Raw genomic sequence first — 18,199 nt, 5'->3', positions numbered from 1 at the left:
TGGCTCACAACCATCTGTAATGAGAGTTGATGCCCTCTTCTGGCATGCAGGCATACATGCAGGTAGAACACATGATAAATAAATAAAATCTTAAAAAAAAAAAAAGAACTAGTTAGGATCAAGCCTAAGCTAAGACCAAGCTTTCATAATTAGTAAGTCTCAGTGTCATTGTTTGTAATCCAGTGATCCTGATGAGGAAGTTTGTCTGGAAGACACAGACACGGAGAGGATGAGAGCATACTAGCTAACTGGGAATGGAAATGGTGTGGGCTCCTAATCCTTCCCAAACAGTTCCGCCAACTGGGAGAGACCAAGCATCCAAACATATGAGCCTATGGGGACCATCCTCATCCAAACCACACAATCATGGCAGTCCCCCTTCCTTAGCTTCCTGAATGCTGGGCTTCCGGGCATGAGCCCCACATTGGGTTCTTGCCTGTCTTTGTGTCCTGCCTCAGTTTCATTGTTTGCTTTTTGCAAGGTTAGATGCAGGCTGCCATGCACACCAGGCAAGTTTTCCATCACTGAGCCACACCCTCAGCCCTTTCTCTGGCCTTCTGTTAGCAAGTCGGTGAAAGGAGTAAGTTGGGTAACTAAATGCCCCAAAGGGAGGGTGTGACATTCATGGCAGCTGTTGCTGTAAGGTTACAAGAAGGGGACTGAAAACTCCTGAAGTGTATTCTCTCTAATGTTCTTGAAGCCAAATGTGCAAAGTCCTGACAGTCCATACCAGGTCCACCTGTGGGTGACTCCAGTGGTGGCTGCCTGCAGTTCTTGGCTTCCTGAAGTAGCAGTATGGCGCCAGTGTCCTCCTGTCTTCATGTGGCCTGTTTCCCCACGTCTCTTCAGGGTCTGGGCATCTCAAATCACTCTTTCCTGTTTTTACAATTTAAGGCAGACTGTGCGTAGCCTGAGATGGCCTCAAACTTCTTCCTCTTAGTTCCGGGGTTACAGGTGTGTGTCACCATGCCTGGCTCCTCTCCTCCAACAAGGACTTTCACTAATTCTGCGAGGACCGACTGGCCCTGATTCCAGGTGAAAGGGACATCGAAACTGGTCTCTTTGTGACTTCGGGGTTTCAGAATTTGGGCACAACACAGGCACAGGGTGATCATATCTCAAAACCCCTGGTTTACTGATGCCTGCAGTCTTTATTTCCAAATAAGGCCCAGCCCACTGTAGAAGGCATTAGGTGAGGCAGGGGCCAGTTACTTCTCACTAACCATGAGAAGGCCAGGGGAGGGAGCCTATACTTTGGTGTTGTAGCGTGTTCTGCAGACCAGGGGCTACAAGGGCCCCTTGACCTACGAGTGGAGGAAAAGGGGGTGACTCCCCTGGGGAAGTGTTTCAGTTGGGACTCTGAGGTTTCACTTTGGGGCACCAGAGTTCCAGAAAGTGCCTCAGGCTGCATCCCCAGGGCTTCAGCCGATATTTTCACATCCCTCCCTTCCTATCTTTCCTCTCAGCCCATCCTCCAGGGTATCTGTCCTCTCCAGGGAGTCCTTGGGAGGTTCTGCTACCTTTGTGATAAAAACCAATTCTCTGCTGGTCTGGGAGCTCATAGCTTTAATCCCAGAAGAGGCTGGCCTAGAGGGTCTCTGTACTTCCTAGGTTCCAAGTTGGTCAGGGGTTTGTAGAGAGACCTTGTCTCAAACAAAAACAAGCCACAGAGGCGGCATAAGACTCCCCACCTTCCAGCCTGACATCCACTGTACCCCTTCTCCGACCCCCTTCATGGAATGTTTATTGTTTCTGGCCTCAGGTCTTAGCTCTCGCTCCTCTTCTGGGACATCTCCCCTCGCCCCCATCATCCGTCATGGCCAGACTTTTCTCCTAGCCTACTCTCCGTTCTGTCTTCCCTGCCCTCATCATTCCATCCATCACTCACTGTGTAGAGTGTTGAGGACGGCGGTCCCTAGCTCTAGGACATTGCACTATATGTGCCTTTGGCCCTGATTTCCTCCTCTGTTCTGCCTTCTCCACCAAACCCCGTGGGACTCTCAAATGAGCCCAAGGTGACAGTCCTGGGACATAATCAATACTAAGGATAGGGTCAAGAGATGCCAGGGCTTCTTCCCCAGGGACCTAGATGGCATCATAACCTTTCTGCCTTCCGTCCCCAGTGTGGACACGGATCTTACTCCAGCCTCACCCAGCTCCCAGGCCATTCCCAGTGTGGAGTTATCTCTCCAGCTGTTTTCTTTTCGGATCTGGAGTTCAAAGGCACAACAGATGTAGGTGTGTTAGCCGCAGGAAACAAAGCTGGCAGGTTGGGTTCTGTCTGCTCAGCCCCAGGCCTGCAGGGCACTGTGTACCTCTCCCTGCTGGGTCCCGGGAGGAGATTCTGTGGGCCTCAAAGGCTAAAGTGTCCTGGAAACGTTAGTGGCTCCAGGAGAGGCCAGGCCAGTTCAGGACCCAGCAGGAAGAGGGGACAGCCTGGCTTAATTAGAGCTTTAAAAATGCTCCTAAGAAAGCCGATTCAGAAGTCCTCAGCCCTGCGGGACAGGGCTGGCATAATAACAATAATAATAAACCAACATTTTCATGGAGATTTCATTTACAAAGCACGTTCTGGGGGAGGGGGAGTGGGAAGGCTCTGGGTGGCCCAGCGGATTCCTAGCTGGGAGGCCACCCTCCACCCCCAAGGCTTGGGTCGGTTCCACCCTCCATCCAAGTTTACAATTGCAACTGCCTGCAGGGTAAACAAAGGACCCCTTCATGCAACTGTTTCCGATTCTTCCAGCCTTCATCCCTTTTGTCCTCTTCTAGGAAAAGCACACTTGGGGCTGGTCATTCAGTCTAGAGCAGGGTCTCAGAGGGCCTGGTGAGTGGGAAAGTGGCTGGGACCCAACTGAAGCTTTCCTCTGTCCCCCACCCCCGCCCCGCCCCACCCCACCCACGCTCTGGCAGAATATGGCAATACTGTAGTCGGTTAGTGCCAATGTCTCCCTTGCTCACCGGTGGCTACGTCCCCACATCCACAGTGGAGCACTAGTTTGGCCTGACTGTGTTTGGTGATATACAGAGATAAGCAGGTGTGAGTCTGCCAGTCCCTCCCCACCTGAGGACGATGGGGGATTATTGTGTGAACAGCGTGGGCTGCTTGCACCTGCATGGGTAGGAGGGTTGAGACAGCTGTGGGGCCTCTCTGGTACACCCAGTTAGAGAGTCGCATGCAGTCACCTAGCCACTGGCACCCTGAAGGAAGAGGTGACTTGGGGGGGAGGGGAGCAAGCTTCAGATAGGGCCTGGCCCCTTAAGTGCCAATGGATTTATATAGGAGTCACCTGCGGGGGCTTGGCGCTATGGGCACTATCCGCTATCCCTGTGAGAGACTGAAGATGGAGGAGGTCATCGCGGGGCTGGCAGGGGTCACATTCGCCTTTGAGCGGGATGTGGAATTGCAGAAGGGCACTGGGCTCCTGCCTTTCCAGGGCATGGACAGTAAGTGGCAATGCCATGGTTCCCCTGCCCAGGTCCTTGAGTAGCTGTCCTCCCTGACTTCCACTTTCCTTCTGTCTCTCCTACACGGCTTCCGGATAGTTAGTTCACTGTCCAGGGCAGGAAGACAGATTTCCAAGCTCCTCGCTGGCCTCCAGGGCTCCCTGACTGCCCCCAAAGACTTGCACCTCCTGTCTCAAGAGATAGACTGAGTTTAAGTGTGTGTTGGGGTCGGGACGGGGGGCTTGGGAAGAAGGTACCTCTGACTCACTGTCGCCACAACAGGACACAAGTGACAGCTGCTTCTGGTGGCAGAATCTGTGGCCAGCAAGGGACTGAGGCAGGAGGATTGCTAAGAGTTCCAGGCCAACCTGGACTACTCAGACCTTGCCTCATAAACGAATGAAGAAACAAGCAAACAGCAGAAAATAAAAAACCCAGAGATGGTAGCCAGAGAGGATCAACGGGGGCCCCCACAGACCCAAGCCTGTAAGAGGCTTAGGTGGGACTTGCCCGAGGAGAATCTTGAGGTTCCCTGGCAGGGAGCTCGGCTCTGGGAAGCTACCTTCTCCTCTGTTTCTTTCTCCAGAGTCCAACTCAGCTGTGTGCAACTTCTTCGCTCAAGGGCTGTGTGAGAAAGGTGAGTGAGGCAGGCCTCCTGGGCTGGGCGGGAACAGGAATGGCTGTGAGGACCATGCTGGGTCGAGCAGGGGCTTAGGAGAGAATGTGAGCTTGGCACCTGGGGCAGGACAGGATTCAGCCTCATGAGGAGAGCAGTGGCCTGGGCGTGGCCCACCCCCTGGCATCTGTACCAGGGTAATGGGGCTACCCCATTCCCTTCTTCAAACTTTTATTTATTTATTTATTTTGGTTTTATGAGACAGGGTTTCTCTGTATTGTTTTGGAGGCTGTCGGTCCAGCCTGGCCTCGAACTCACAGAGATCCGCCTGCCTCTGCCTCCCGAGTGCTGGGATTAAAGGCGTGCACCACCGTCGCCCGGCTAAACTTTTTTTTTTTTTTTTAATTATGTGTACCTGTGTGTGGGTATACAAACATGAGGTTATGTGTCCTTAGAAACCGGAGGTATTGGGTCTGTCTGGAACTGTAGTTACAGATGGTTGTGAGCTGCCCCCTGTGGGTGCTGGGAGCCAAACTCAGAGCCTCTGGAAGAGCAGCTGGTGTTCTTAACCACCACTGAGCCATCCCTCCAGCCCGATAATCTCTTCTTATGAGGCAGTGGTGGGCCGGGGCCTTTGACCTGTGTTCTCATGCTCCAGTCCTCCTCAGCCTAACTCATCCTCTTCCCGACCAGGCCTCCCCACCTTGAATCAACATGGAATCTGATCAATCATCCCGGCTACTTCTTCAGCTCTTAGGTAGCCTCCTGAGTGATGGCCACTGCTGCTCAGGGCTCTCCCTTGCAAATCCCTCCCTGGGCATTTGGCCTTCTCTTCTGGATTGTGGGTCACTTTGAGGTTCCTCCAACAGAAATATACACTTGCCAGAATACTTTACTCCTAATAGTAGGGTTTCCTATTCCTCCACCCTGCCCCCCAAGCCTGCCAATCAATCCAGGTGAAGAGGCTCTTAGGGAGCCTGCCTTGGGGACCCTTATTATTCTGTTTCTAAAAGCCAGGAGGTAGGAGGTCAAGCAAGGAGGACCCAGACCTGTTTGTGCACTTCTAGACGGGTGGATGAGAAAGGAAAGGAGCTCATTGGCCACCCAGGGCTCTGGGCAACTAGAACCTTCCAGGTCCATTACAGACTGAGTCATTCACAACTCAAAAGAGATGGCTTCTTTCTTTTCTTTTACTTTTTGTTTTTTAATGACTTATTTGTTTTATGTCTGTATGAGGGTGTCAGATTCCCTGTAGTTACAGATAGTTGGGGGCTGTCATGTGGGTGCTGGGAATTGAACCCAGGTGCTCTGGAAGATGACCCACTGAGCCATCTCTCCAGCACCGGAGATGGCTTTTTTTCTTGCAAAGAAAGAAGGCTGCTACTGAGGAAGGTCATAGCACCAGGGGTGGCCGGAAGTGTGTGTATGCGTGCATGGTGGCTGGGGAAGGGGCTCTTAAAGGGGACACTCTGGTCATGCATAAATCAAGTCCCCTTGAGACACAACCCTTCCCTTCCGGTGGCAGTGTCTACTGAATAAGATACCGAGGTGGTCAAATCTAACTTTTCTAATGACCACCCGTTTTAAGAGTCACCTGTTTCATGGCTGTATTCTTTTTTGTTCTGTTTTTTGTTTTTTCGAGACAGGGTTTCTCTGTATTGTTTTGGAGGCTGTCCTGGAACTTGCTCTGTAGACCAGGCTGGCCTCCAACTCATAGAGATCCACCTGCCTCTGCCTCCAGAGTGCTGGGACTAAAGGCGTGTACCACCAATGCCTGGCTTTGTTTTGTTTTGTTTTTCAAGACAGGGTTTCTCTGTAGCTTTGGAACCTGTCCTGGAACTCACTCTGTAGACCAGGCTGGCCTCTAATTCACAGAGATCCTCCTGCCTCTGCCTCCTGAGTGCTGGGATTAAGGTGTGCACCACTACTACCCAACAGTTCTTACTGTTTGAAGTCATGAATACACGCTGAGCAGGTGCTCTGTGGGTAGCCTAAAGATGCATTAGGCCTGTGATCCCAGCGTGCATGCATAAACTGAGTAACCTCAGCATTCAAGTGTGGGAGGCAGAGGGATCAGAAACCCAAGGTCATTCATGGCAACATAATAATTTGAGACCAGTCAGGGCTACATGAGACCCTGTTTCAAAAACAGTAAGAGAGATTCAGCAGTTAAAGTCACCTGCTTCTCTTGCAGAGGACCCTGCTGCTGCTCCCCGTCCACCTGGCAGCTCACAAGAGTCTGTAACTCCAGTTCTGGGGGATTAGACGTCTTTTCTGAGCTGTGAGGGCTCCTGCACACTCACACACACACACACACACACACACACACACACACACACACACACACAAACACCTAAAACTTTTTTCTTTTTTAAAGATTTATTTATTACATATACAGTATTCTGTCTGCATGTGTGTCCACAGGCCAGAAGAGGGCACCAGATCTCATTACAGATGGTTGTGAGCCACCATGTGGTTGCTGGGAATTGAACTCAGGACTTCTGGAAGAGCAGATAGTGCTCTTAACCTCTGAGCCATCTCTCCAGCTACTTTTTTCTTTTTTAAACAAGGAAGAAACAAATCCAAAACATTTGCCTCCCTGCAAAACTCATGAATTCAGCAAGCCCTTACAGTATGGCAAGAGCTGGGTATGGCCATGGGGTGAGGCGACTGCTCTCCCATGTGTCCTGGAGGTTCCTGGGGTTTGGCTCTGGGAGAGGGGCCCACTGTCTCTTATGATAACCTCTTTCCCAGTGTGGTCCTCTAACACTGTTCTAGCCCTTCCTTCCTAGGCTGTGTTCGGGTGCTGGGACGCCGAGAGGACAGAGGTGGGGGAGGAGTACCTCACAGGCCCTGGGAGCCCCTCCAGGCAGGTTAGGTGAGGCCTACCGCAGGTACCGCCTTCTGCAGGGATGCTGTGCCCGCTTCGGCATGAGAAGGGCGAGAAGATGGTGGTGTGCAAACACTGGCTTCGGGGGCTCTGCCGGAAGGGTGACTGCTGCAACTTCCTGCACCAGTATGACGTCGACAGGATGCCGGTGTGCTACTTCCACTCAAAGTTCGGTAATGCCCTGCCTGGTTTGTGTGGGGGGTGATGGGTAGGGATAGAAGCCCCCGAAGCCATCCTTATCTGTCTAAGCCCAAGCTGCCTGCTTCTCTGAACCCTCAAGAAAATAGAACCAAGGCTGGGCCCAGTGGAACACAGCTATAATCCCAGCACCTAGGAGGCAGAGGCAGGCAGGTCTCTGGGTTTGAAGCCATTAGTAAGCCCCAGACCAGCTAGGGCTGCACAACAAAACTCTCTCAAAAATAAACCAACAGGGAGGCAGGCGGTGGTGGCACACAACTTTAATCCCAGCATTTGGGAAGCAGAAGCAGGTGGATCTCTGAAAGCTTAAGGTCAGCCTGGTCTACAGAGTGAGTTCCAGGACAGGCTCCAAAGCTACACAGAGAAACCCTGTCTCAAAAACAAAAAACAAAAACAAAACCAAACAAACATAAATAAATAAAATAAAGGATGCAGAGCTGAATCTGCCCTTTTTGGTGTCAGCTGGGCGGTTACATCAAAGGGAAGAGAATGTTGTTCCCCACTGCAGGCATGGCTAATCCACACCCAGAGGACTGCCAGGAATAGCCTGAACAACCCGTCTCTCAGTCCCTGCTGTGCCCAGTCAGGCCTCCCCAAATGAGATGCATTTGGTAGCTGTGCTCAGAACGGTCACCGGTACCCATGAGGCACCCACACCCCATCTTCTTCCTGCTCTCCTGCTATTTCTAACATTTATTTTAGATGAAAATGTCATGTTACCTCCCAAAGGGGAAAGCCTACATCATTTGTTGGAAAGAGAAGGTCAGTCACTGTGTATATAAAGCCATGGAGTTCAGAAGTCTAGTCCCTAAAATTATCTTGTGTGGGCAGGTCTGCTCCAGCCTCCCTTGGGAAGCCTCAAGTCCCTCTTGGTCATCCAAGGAGCTATTTAGGGCAGCCTCAGTCACCTTTCCCCTCCATGGAAGATGGAGTCTGTGAATGTCTTACCTTCTCGGTGTCAATCTACAGCTTGGTGTTTGATTAGCTCCAGTGGGTCTGGTTTGATCTAGTCCATTGGTTTCCAAACTGAGGGGCTGAAGGAGGGGAGGGAGGGAGGAGAAATAGGAGGAAGGGAGCATGCTGGCTCTCCAGACCCAGCCCTCATTTAAGAGACTGAAGGGCCACACTTTTTGCAGATAGTCAGTTTCATTAGTGCTGATGGGAGGGGTCCTGGGTACCTTGAAGGGGGCAAAGTCTCTCCAGGGCAGGGAAAGTTCATCCCATTCTTCCAGTCCAGCATTCCAGACTGCTCTGTGGGGCCAAGTCCTGTGGCAGGGATGGCACAGTGTCTTTCTAGAATAAAAGGACAGTTTGTTCAAAGGCTGGTCCCCTGAAGTCACTGACTAAAGCACTTTCACTTAGAAATGTCCTTTTAACTCTCTCAACTCTGGGTTTCTTGGCTAGGTGATCAGATGTGGTACCGGAAACAGAAGTGGGGGCACATTTGCCTGCAAGTAATTCAGGGCAGATGTGTAAAGTCATGAGTATATGCAACCTAAGGTTTTGCTCCTTTTTAAAAAGATGCAGCATTCTGTCTGCATGTCTGCCTGCACACCAGAAGAGGGCACCAGATCTCTTTACAGATGGTTGTGAGCCACCATGTGGGTGCTGGAAATTGAACTCAGTACTTCTGGACGAGCAGTCAGTGCTCTTAACCTCTGAACAATCTCTCCAGCCCAAGGTTTTGCTCTTAACAATGAGCAAATATCTCTAATATTACAAAAATAATTATATAATTATATGCTAGGTGTGGTGGTACATTCCTTTAATCAGGACTCAAGAGGCAGAGAGAAGCAGCCTGATCTCTATGGGTTCAAGGCCAGCCTGGTCTATGTAGAGTTTCAGGCCAGCCATAATTACATAGTAAGACCCTGCCTCAAAAAAATTTATATGTATATATTGCATGCTGTAACCCTAGTATCTGGGACATTAAGGAAGGATTCAAAGTCAAAGGGATGTGCTACCACGCCCTGCTTCAATGTCTCTGATTTTTTTTAATACTGTTGAGCCAGGCATGGTGGCACAACCTTTATTCCCAGCACTTGGGAGAAAGAGGCAGATGGATCTCTGTGAGTTTGAGGTCAACCTGGTCTGTTGAGCAAGTTACAGGACAACCAGAGCTACAAAGAGAAACCCTGTCTCCAAAACCCAAAGCCAATGCAAACAAAACAGAAAACCAAAACCAAAGAAATGCTGCTGAGTTGCAAGTGATACATAGGGTACCCAAGAAGTAACCTAACGGAAAGGACCTATGATGCAGCCAGCATCCATGAAGCTAGGCGGGGGATAGCACTATTTTGGGGTCAGTAATGCCTTGCTCATGCTCTGTAACTAAGTCCAAGGAACTCAGGGGCGCGCGCGCGCACACACACACACACATACACACACGAGATGCCTGGGAGCTGGAAAGCTCTGGTATCCATAAGACATTGGATGTTGGGGTATTGCTGCCATCTTCTGGCCAGGAGCAGATATAGCAACGTGCAGCTGGGATGGACAGATAGGTGTATGTGTCCCTCTGTTATGACTCCTAAAGAGGCTTAAACCCAGGGGACAGCAGAGGATGTACCAATAAGTCCTTTTGGTGTAAGGAAGTTGAGTGGACAGATGTGGCACTTCTCTCTGATGGCTGGCATTCACATTTGTGAAATGGAGAAATCTTCCTCAGGTAAAGCATCATCATGTAAAAAAGTCCCATGTAGCTGGGCAGTGGTGGCGCACACCTTGAATTCTCAGCACTTGGGACGCAGAGGCAGGCAGATCGCTGTGAGTTCAAGGCCAGCCTGGTCTACAAATCGAGTTCCAGGACAGGCTCCAAAGATAAACAGAGAAACCCTGTCTTAAAAAACTAAACCAAAAAAGAAAAAAAAGTTCCATGTATAAGATAACTCTCTGGCAGACCTTATGAACTTCCTGTTAGTTTCAAAGAGCACAGTCCTAGGCTTTTAGGGAGGGTGAGAGAAGAAATCTTCACAGGTTTCTACACGGAAAGGAGACAGAACAGTTCTTCTTTCTCCTTCAGATCTGCCTAAGTGAAACCTACAAGCCACACCGGCAGGCAGCCAGTGTCTAGAAGGCTGCCACCTTGTGGGAATGCAGAAGATCAAGACTTTGTTTCCCCCACAGACAGCACAGCCTAGACTCAAGGCTAACGCAGTCCCTCTGAAAGGTGGCCGCTTGGTCCTACTGTGACCTCTGCTATGTCCTTAGTATTTCCTCCAAAACACCCCTGCCCCTCCTCAGGCTCTGGAGATAGTGGAGGGTTCACAGTGAAGATGACCGGAGGGTAACTTTCTCTTCCCGTGGCAGAGGTCCTCTGAAGATGATGGACAAGCAGAAGACGGGCCCGTGGGTTCCATGGGTGGGAGGGTCAAGGTAAATTGGGGTGGGGATGCAGAGGTGGTCCTAAGTGTGAGCCTGCTTATATACAAAGCACAATGGGTTTTCAGGTAACTGCAGCAACAAGGACTGCTCCTTTCTCCACGTGAAGCCAGCTGCCAAGCCCCGGGACTGCCCTTGGTATGACCGAGGGTTCTGCAAGGACGGTAAGAGCTCAGTGGGCGGGGATGGGATGCACAGGGGGATGAGTGTGGTCCAGGCGAGGCGCTCAGCGGTACTCCCAATGAGGCTTTGTGCCATGTAAATAGCCCAGTGAAAGCTGTCCTGAAGCTGTCCCGAAGCTGTCCCAGGCTTGTAGAACAAGCCTCTTGAGATGCTGGAAAATGCAGCCTGGCATAGGACACAGTGGGCTTCCCAGGGAAGGCTGGGGGATTTATGTCCTACCCTCCTCAACGGCGGGTGGGTGTGGACCCTGGCTGAGAATTCTAGCAGAAGGTCTAGTCCATGAGTCCCAGCTCCCAAATGCCACTTAAGCTCTATCCTTTGCCCTGCTCCCAGACAAACTTTGTAGGCTGTCTGTGGATCACGGGGCCCCATGACCATATGTCTCCCGGTGTGATTCTTATACCGGGTTGGGAGGGACCGCTGAGGAAACGTGGCTCGAGCGTGCTCTCGCCTTCTTCATGCTGGGGGGACCCAGGGCCTGCAGCGTGGTCGGCCTGTGCTTTACCACTGAAACACACGTCCAGCCCTTACTGGAGCCGAGGCTCCTTACCCCATCTGTCTCCTGGCTTCGGGGACATCAACGGCAGGAAACCTACCACAGCCCATGCTTTTCCTCATGAGCTGTCTCATGTAGACTTCCTCCTCTGGATGAAGCTGGCTCTCTTGGCCATTCCCTCTTTGTCTAGTAGGTCCCCTGTGTAAATACCGCCATGTCCATCAAGTAATGTGTCTCAACTACTTCACCGGCTTCTGCCCCAAGGGACCTAAGTGCCAATTTGGGCAGTAAGTATGTCTCTTCCATCTCCCTAACCTACTGGAGTGCTGGGCCCTACCATCTGGATCTAGGCCCTTCTGGACTTTTCTCTGCCCTTAGCTGGAGACCATCTAGCAAGTATCTCCCTAGTGGTTTTCATTGTGCTGCTGCCCCACCCTGGCTTCTGGGTGCTGTTGGCTGGGTGGACTCCAGCCCTCCCTCTTTAACACGTGCTCACAATGGGGCAGGCAGGTGTGTACCTCTCACAGGCTGTCCTAGAAACGAGTGGGGGACATTCCTATCACTCCCCGGTCCTCCGCAGTTCTGCGCAGTGAGGGCTCCTTCCCTAGGGGCTCTGGAATGGGGAGTCTGCAGCAGGCTGGCGCTGAGCGTGCTAACGAGCTGGGGTGGAGGCCAGAGTGGACTCTAACACATGCACACTCTCTCTCCCCCCTGTCCTACTCCTCCCTCTCCCTCCTCCCCTCAGTCCCAAGATGAGTCAGGTACTGCACCCCAGTAACGTGAAGGTAAGCGCAGCACTCGGGGTGCCCACACAGGGTCCCATCTTTTGCCTGCCACACCTGTCTGCGCTTCCTAACACTGTCCTAGTCTCAAGAGACCCCACTCTTTTTTTTTTTTTTTTTTCGAGACAGGGTTTCTCTGTGGCTTTGGAGGCTGTCCTGGAACTCGCTCTGTAGACCAGGCTGGCCTCTAATTCACAGAGATCCTCCTGCCTCTGCCTCCCGAGTGCTGGGATTAAAGGTGTGCGCCACCAACGCCCGGCTTGAGACCCCACTCTTTTGAGTCCCAATCCTGTAGAAGACACATGTCCTGTGTAACGGGCACCTGAGCATGCAGTAGCTCCTCCCAGTGTCCCTGCCCTCCATGGTGGAGACTGGGTAAGACCCCTCCCCCCATAATCACCCCGGGGCCTTCCTTTTCTTTGGCTGGGCAACAGGGACGGTTTCCTTTCTTTGCTTGTTATTGTGTTTATATGTAATGTATGTGGATACGTGCATGCCATGGCGAACACGTGGGAGTCAGAGGACAGCTTGGGGCAATTGGTTCTCTCCTCCTACCACCTGCGTCCCAAGGGTAGAACTCGGGTCTTCAGGCTTGGCAGTAGGCACTTCTACCAACCGAGTCATCCTGACATCCCACGGGAATGTTTTTCACTGACAGTCCAAAGTCAGTTCTCTGAATGAAGACTGCGACGCTACATCACTTTTCCTGGTTCCTAGGGAAACACATATTACCCCCATTGTTACCAGGTATCAGTGGGAACTCACTTCAAGGGTCAGCACACTATTATCTCCAGGCCATGCCCAGCCCATCATATCTCCCACCCCATCTTAGTGCTGGAGACGGAGCCCAAGTGTTTTATCGCTGAGCTACGGCTGACCGTCCCAGTCTCCTAATGCTTGTCTGTCTTTTCATGCCTCCAACCCTCTGTCCCTCCCTCCTATCCTCTCTATCTTACTATTTAGCTCTGTTTGAGGTCCGGCTGGCCTCAGATTTGCTGTGTGAACCGGGCTGATCTCAGATTCAGAGATCCACCTGCCTCTGCCTCCCCAGGGCTGGGATTGAAGGTGTGCACCATCACTCCGGGATAAGGGCTTTTTCAGTAACTAGAGAGATGAGGATAACTTGGGGAGGGCTCAGTGATTCTGAGCAGGCACTGCTCTTACAGGGGACCCCAGTTTAGTTCCCAGCACCCAGGGGATCTGATTCCTCCAGCCTCTGTGGGCACAAACCCATACACATACATAATTAAAAAAACAAAATGAATCTTAAAAGGTTGGGGGAAATAGAAGACTCTTTTGTGCCCTGGGATGACCCCTCCAGGACTTGTCAGTTTTTCTGGACCAGCACCAAGCATCACCCGCACATTGCCTGTTTGGATTTGAATGTGTTAGGATCACCTGCTCACCTCCAGGCTGTACTGTTCGTCAGGGCAGTAGTGTTGGCCTGGTGCCTAGTAGGAGATCTCCAGCATCCTCGTGGGACTAGATCCTTGTTATGAAGCAAGTTGGATTTTCTTGCTTCCGTCCTCTGCTCCATACGGCCCCTCCTCTCTCTCTGCACGTACCCGCTACCTGTTGACTTGGCATAGCACAAGGTCCTGCCCAGGAGCCAAGCAGACACCTCTAGGTCTTAGACCCCAGCCTCCAGAATGTCAGCTCAGCAAACCTCTTTTTTTCTAAGTTCCTGCGCAGGTAACTTCTTCCACAGGTGTGCTTTTGGTAATTGAAATGTTAACACTGGTGAGGCGGAGGCAGGAGGAGGATCTGGCCATGGCCAGGGCTGCCCTTGGCTACATCTTGAACTTGAGGCTAGCCAGAGTTACATGGGACACTGTCTCAAAATAAAATCCCTCCATGGGCGGTGGTGGCTCACAACTTTAATCTCAGCACTCGGGAGGCAGAGGCAGGAGGACCTCTGTGAGTTCAAGGCCAGCCTGGTTTACAGAGCGAGTTCTAGGACACTCAGGCTACACAGAGAAACCCTGTCTCAAATCTCTCTCTCTCTCTCTCTCTCTCTCTCTCTCTCTCTCTCTCTCTCTCTCTGTGTGTGTATGAATATGCTCAAGACATGTCATATGAAATTCTCAAAGACCTACTTCTTTTTTTAAAAAAGATTTATTGGTAAAAGCAAAACAAATCAACCCCCCCCATCCAAAGCAATCTCTCATGTCAAAATACAAAAGCCAAATCCCCAAACCATAGGATAGGGGTATCTGGGTGACCAAGTCTACACAGGGAGTCTCTGCAGTATGGTTTCCTCTTGACTTCACTCTATCTACAGCTTGTTAGCCAGCCCAGGGATCCAACAACTCCAGCTTCTTCCAACAGAACACTAGTGGCCCCTTCCCAGGCAAAGCCCATAGTTCACCATCAGAAGAGCTGGACCCTGCCTCCTGCCTGCAGCTCCAGGGCCCAGCTTGCACCATAGGTAAGTGAAAGAGCCCACAGAGCAGGGAGAGTGCTTCCGTCTGCTGAGGCTGCAGGGGAGGGCTGGTTGGAGACCACGACTCCACATCTGTAGCAGACGAGGATGCCACACTGGGGCTCAGGGATGTGAACTCAGAGAACCAAGGGCTTGGTGTGGAGGCATACGCCTGTAAGCCTGGCATGCACCATTCAGTCTGGAGGACTGCAACAAGTCTGGGGCTCATTTAATCTACAAAGTGAGCTCCAGGCCAGACAAGGCTACTTACAGAGTGAGTCCCTGTCTGCAAAGAAAACCAAACTGCTGGGCATGGTGGTATACACTTTTGATCCTAGCACCACACCGAGGAGGCAGAGGCAGGCGGGTCTCTGGGTTGGAGGTCAGCCTGGTCTACATAGTGAGTTCCAGGGAAACTAGGGCTGCATGGTAAGACCCTGTCTCAAAATACGTAAGTAAAATGTAAACCATAAACAATGCCTTTATGAGGTAGATTATCATCTGTCCTGCACTGTGATTTTTCTCTTTAACCAAACAAATAATCAGGTGGCACATGCCTTTAGTCCCAGCACTAGGAAGGCAGAGGCAGGCAGATCTCTGGTGTACAAAGAGAGTTCCAGGACAGTCAGAGCTGTTACACAGAGAAATCCTGTCTTGAAAAAAAAAAGAAATAAAAAAGGCGGAGCCAGGAAGATGGTTCAGGGTCATCCTTGGCTATATAGAGAGGCAGCCTAGGCTACACAAAACCTAGTTTCAAAAAGAAAAAAAAAGAATAGTTACATTAGAACACTAGGCAAGAGGACAGAATGTTTATTTTCTTGTTTGTTTGACTTTAGGAACCTTGGAAATCAAGAACTACTTTGTCTGGCAATATGGGAGCTGAACCAGAATCTTAAGTCTCTCTTATGGGTCAGATCTTGCGATTATTCCCAGGCTGGTCTCAAACCATGGCACTTATGAGGTTTTCCCACCTTAGTCTCCTGAACAAGACCCCTGTGAGGCTAGAGAAACCAATACATTCTTTTGAAAACTAGCCTGTGGTTTCCTCGACAAGCAGGGACTTTCGTATGGAGAATCTATAAGAAGGCATGACTTTACCTTTCTTCCTTTTCAAAACCCAGGCCACCATGCCAGTGAAGAAAACTGTGCCTGTTGGAGTCATCAAAACCTAGCCTGTAGCAAGGGAACTGGAAATCCTCCTAGTGAAGGGGCTCCATGGCCTCACCATGGAATTCTGCACCCGTGGTCCAGTGAGTCCCATCACCCCAGTGAGACACAGGATGCAGAAAACAGCCTACAGCATCTGGCTTATTCCCATCTATCCTGCGCTTGAGCAAGCTGCCAAAAACTACAACAGGCAGAGGTTGGCTAACTGTGGGAGGGAGCAGTGCCCTGAACTCCAGCAGGCCAGTCTGTATCCCGTGTCCGGCTCCTGTGCTCCGGCTCTGGGTCAGCAGCCTCAAGTGCTCCCGGAAGTGGGCAATCCAATCAAACAGCTGCTTTCAGCTTGACACCTGCTTCCCCATATGGCTTGTTTAAATTTGAGAATATCCTTATTGCATCTTAATGTGAAGTTGTTTTTAATTCCTTTTTTTTAATTTTGTGATGCTGTGACAAAGCAGCCAACTTAGGATTTCTTTTGAGAGGATTCAGTCAGTCATGGCAGGGAAACCATGGTGGGAGCGTGACCTGGCTGGTCATATTGAATCCATTCAAGGAAGCCCAGAAAAAGAAATGATAGCTTCCTTCTTTTATTTTTAAAATTCAGTCTGGGGGATCCTGTGCACAGAGAGGGTGCACTGTATTGTATTGTAGCATGGCCACATGGATTCCATGGATCCCTGGGCTGTCTTCTCCATTCAGTTAGGCCTAGCACCTTCACAGACATACTACCCAGAGGCCTGTCTCCCAGGTGAGGCAGCCAAGCTGACACAGATTAACCCTCACAGGGGGATTAGCCGTAGGCATATAGAAATGGCATATTCTGCTGAGCTAAGGCAGTGACCAGGATAGAAGTCTCCACCATGACGAAGCAGACACAATGTTATTTACCCACTGGGGAGAAGGGGGCAGCTAAGTGAACTTTTCCAGTATAGAAAAAGGCAGCCTGCAGAAGGACTAGGTGCAGCATGGCTACCTGGCCTCCCTCAGCAGAAGGGCTTTGCTGAGGCAATGTGTAACACAGGCCCAGGGGGCGGGTTTGCATGATACCATTTCAAACCACCCTAGGATGCTGTGGGATAGCATTTAGCCACACAGGAAAACTGCCTAACCTCCTCTAGTCTGCTTCCTCTATGTAGAACACAAGCAGGATGGTTGTACAGGTAAAATGACCCAGTACATGTGACAGAACTCCGCAGGATACCTGGTGGCGTGGACTGCATGGTGACCATTGCTGTTTGACAAAGTTCCAGTATTTCAGCATTGCAGACCACAGTTCTCCAGCACCTTTTACTTTCTTTTTTTAAAAGATTTATTTACTTATTTATTATGTGTATGGTATTCTGCCTGCATGTCTGCAGGCCAGAAGAGGGCACCAGACCTCATTATAGATGGTTGTGAGCCACCATGTGGTTGCTGGGAATTGAACTCAGGACCTTTGGAAGAGCAGTCAGTGCTCTTAACTTCTGAGCCATGTCTCCAGCCCCACCTTTTACTTCCATTTTTAATGATTGTCGAAATTAATGCCTTTCCCTTTGGGAAATTTTGTGCAGACTTTGGTAAAGGATAAAAATGTGTACAATTGGGGGGCTGGAAAGATGGCTCAGTGGTTAAGAGCACTGACTTCTCTTCCAGAGGACCAGGGTTCAATTCCCAGCACCCACACACACATACACACCAGTTCACAACTGTCTGTAATTCCAAGATCTGACACCCTCACACAGACATACATGCATGGCAAACACCAATGTTAAAAAAAAAAATGTATACAATGGTAGCCTCTCTAAACAACATAATTCTTTGGGAAAAAAATCCCAGCCACCACGGAACCAGAAATTCCATTGTGCCCTCCTAACTACACCAAGAACAGGAAAGTTAGAGATTTACTAGACACACCTTATCCCAAGGATGAAATGCCTACCATTCAGATCCAGAGCCCGAGGCCATTAAAACAAGAGTTCAGTTAATAGAGAAATCAAAATGGTGCAATACAATGGGAGAAGAGTAAGGCGTCAGAACCTTCCCTTTTAGGAGAGTTATGAGGGTAACAGGTCGTATAGTGAGAGTAAGAAACTGTAATATCGTGTCTCTCCATTCCCTGGGGGGCTTGTGGAAAGTTCCTGCTTGATAAAGCAGCCAGTCTTATCTCTAGCAAGAGGAACTTGCGGCCCTTTCATTAACTCATGACTGGTGCCTACTGTCAAGGTCAAGGCTGGCATCCTCAACTCCTGATCCCAGTCCACATGTCCCTGGTCTCCAGTTTAATCCCAAGTGCAACTACACAGCATAAAAAGTATAATCTTTTCTCAAGCAAAGGCTGCTAGCAGCCAACCCGATCGACTCTCAGCTGTGTGTGGTGTCCCGCCCCCCCCACTCCACACATCCTCTTTGGGACCCCCCCTCCCTTACCCCACACACAGGTCTATGGCAACCTGGCATCAGCATGCACCCAACTCTTAGCTGGTCCACATGTGGACGGGTGTGGAGCTTCTCTAGGCTCAGAGCTCTGAATGAGTCCCTGTGGCGGTTTAAATGAGAAGGGTCCCCATAGGCTCATGTGTTTGAACGCTTGGTCCCACATGGTATAAACAAACGCCCTTGGTAAAAGTCTCCAGGCAACATGATT

The 18,199-nt window shown here is 50.5% G+C and overlaps 1 protein-coding gene across 2 annotated transcripts; it reads left to right on the top strand.

The window, feature by feature from the left end:
* Positions 1 to 3,303: 3,303 nt before the first annotated feature.
* Cpsf4l (cleavage and polyadenylation specific factor 4 like) lies at positions 3,304 to 15,645 on the top strand. Of its 2 annotated transcripts, none has more exons than XM_021226981.2 (8): positions 3,304 to 3,444; positions 4,031 to 4,081; positions 6,971 to 7,123; positions 10,598 to 10,693; positions 11,402 to 11,495; positions 11,954 to 11,993; positions 14,272 to 14,418; positions 15,534 to 15,645. In XM_021226981.2, exons 1-7 carry the CDS (start codon positions 3,306 to 3,308, stop codon positions 14,416 to 14,418), a joined length of 720 nt encoding a protein of 239 aa, XP_021082640.1. In that variant the 5' UTR covers positions 3,304 to 3,305; the 3' UTR covers positions 15,534 to 15,645. The 2 variants fall into 2 exon arrangements, with proteins under 2 accessions (XP_021082640.1, XP_021082641.1); XM_021226982.2 differs by lacking the exon at positions 15,534 to 15,645 and adding an exon at positions 15,249 to 15,452.
* Positions 15,646 to 18,199: the final 2,554 nt, after the last annotated feature.

Source organism: Mesocricetus auratus, unplaced genomic scaffold, assembly GCF_017639785.1.
Source record: "Mesocricetus auratus isolate SY011 unplaced genomic scaffold, BCM_Maur_2.0 Super-Scaffold_100007, whole genome shotgun sequence".
Classification (NCBI taxonomy): Eukaryota; Metazoa; Chordata; class Mammalia; order Rodentia; family Cricetidae; genus Mesocricetus; species Mesocricetus auratus.
This window is presented reverse-complemented; position numbering and strand designations above follow the sequence as displayed.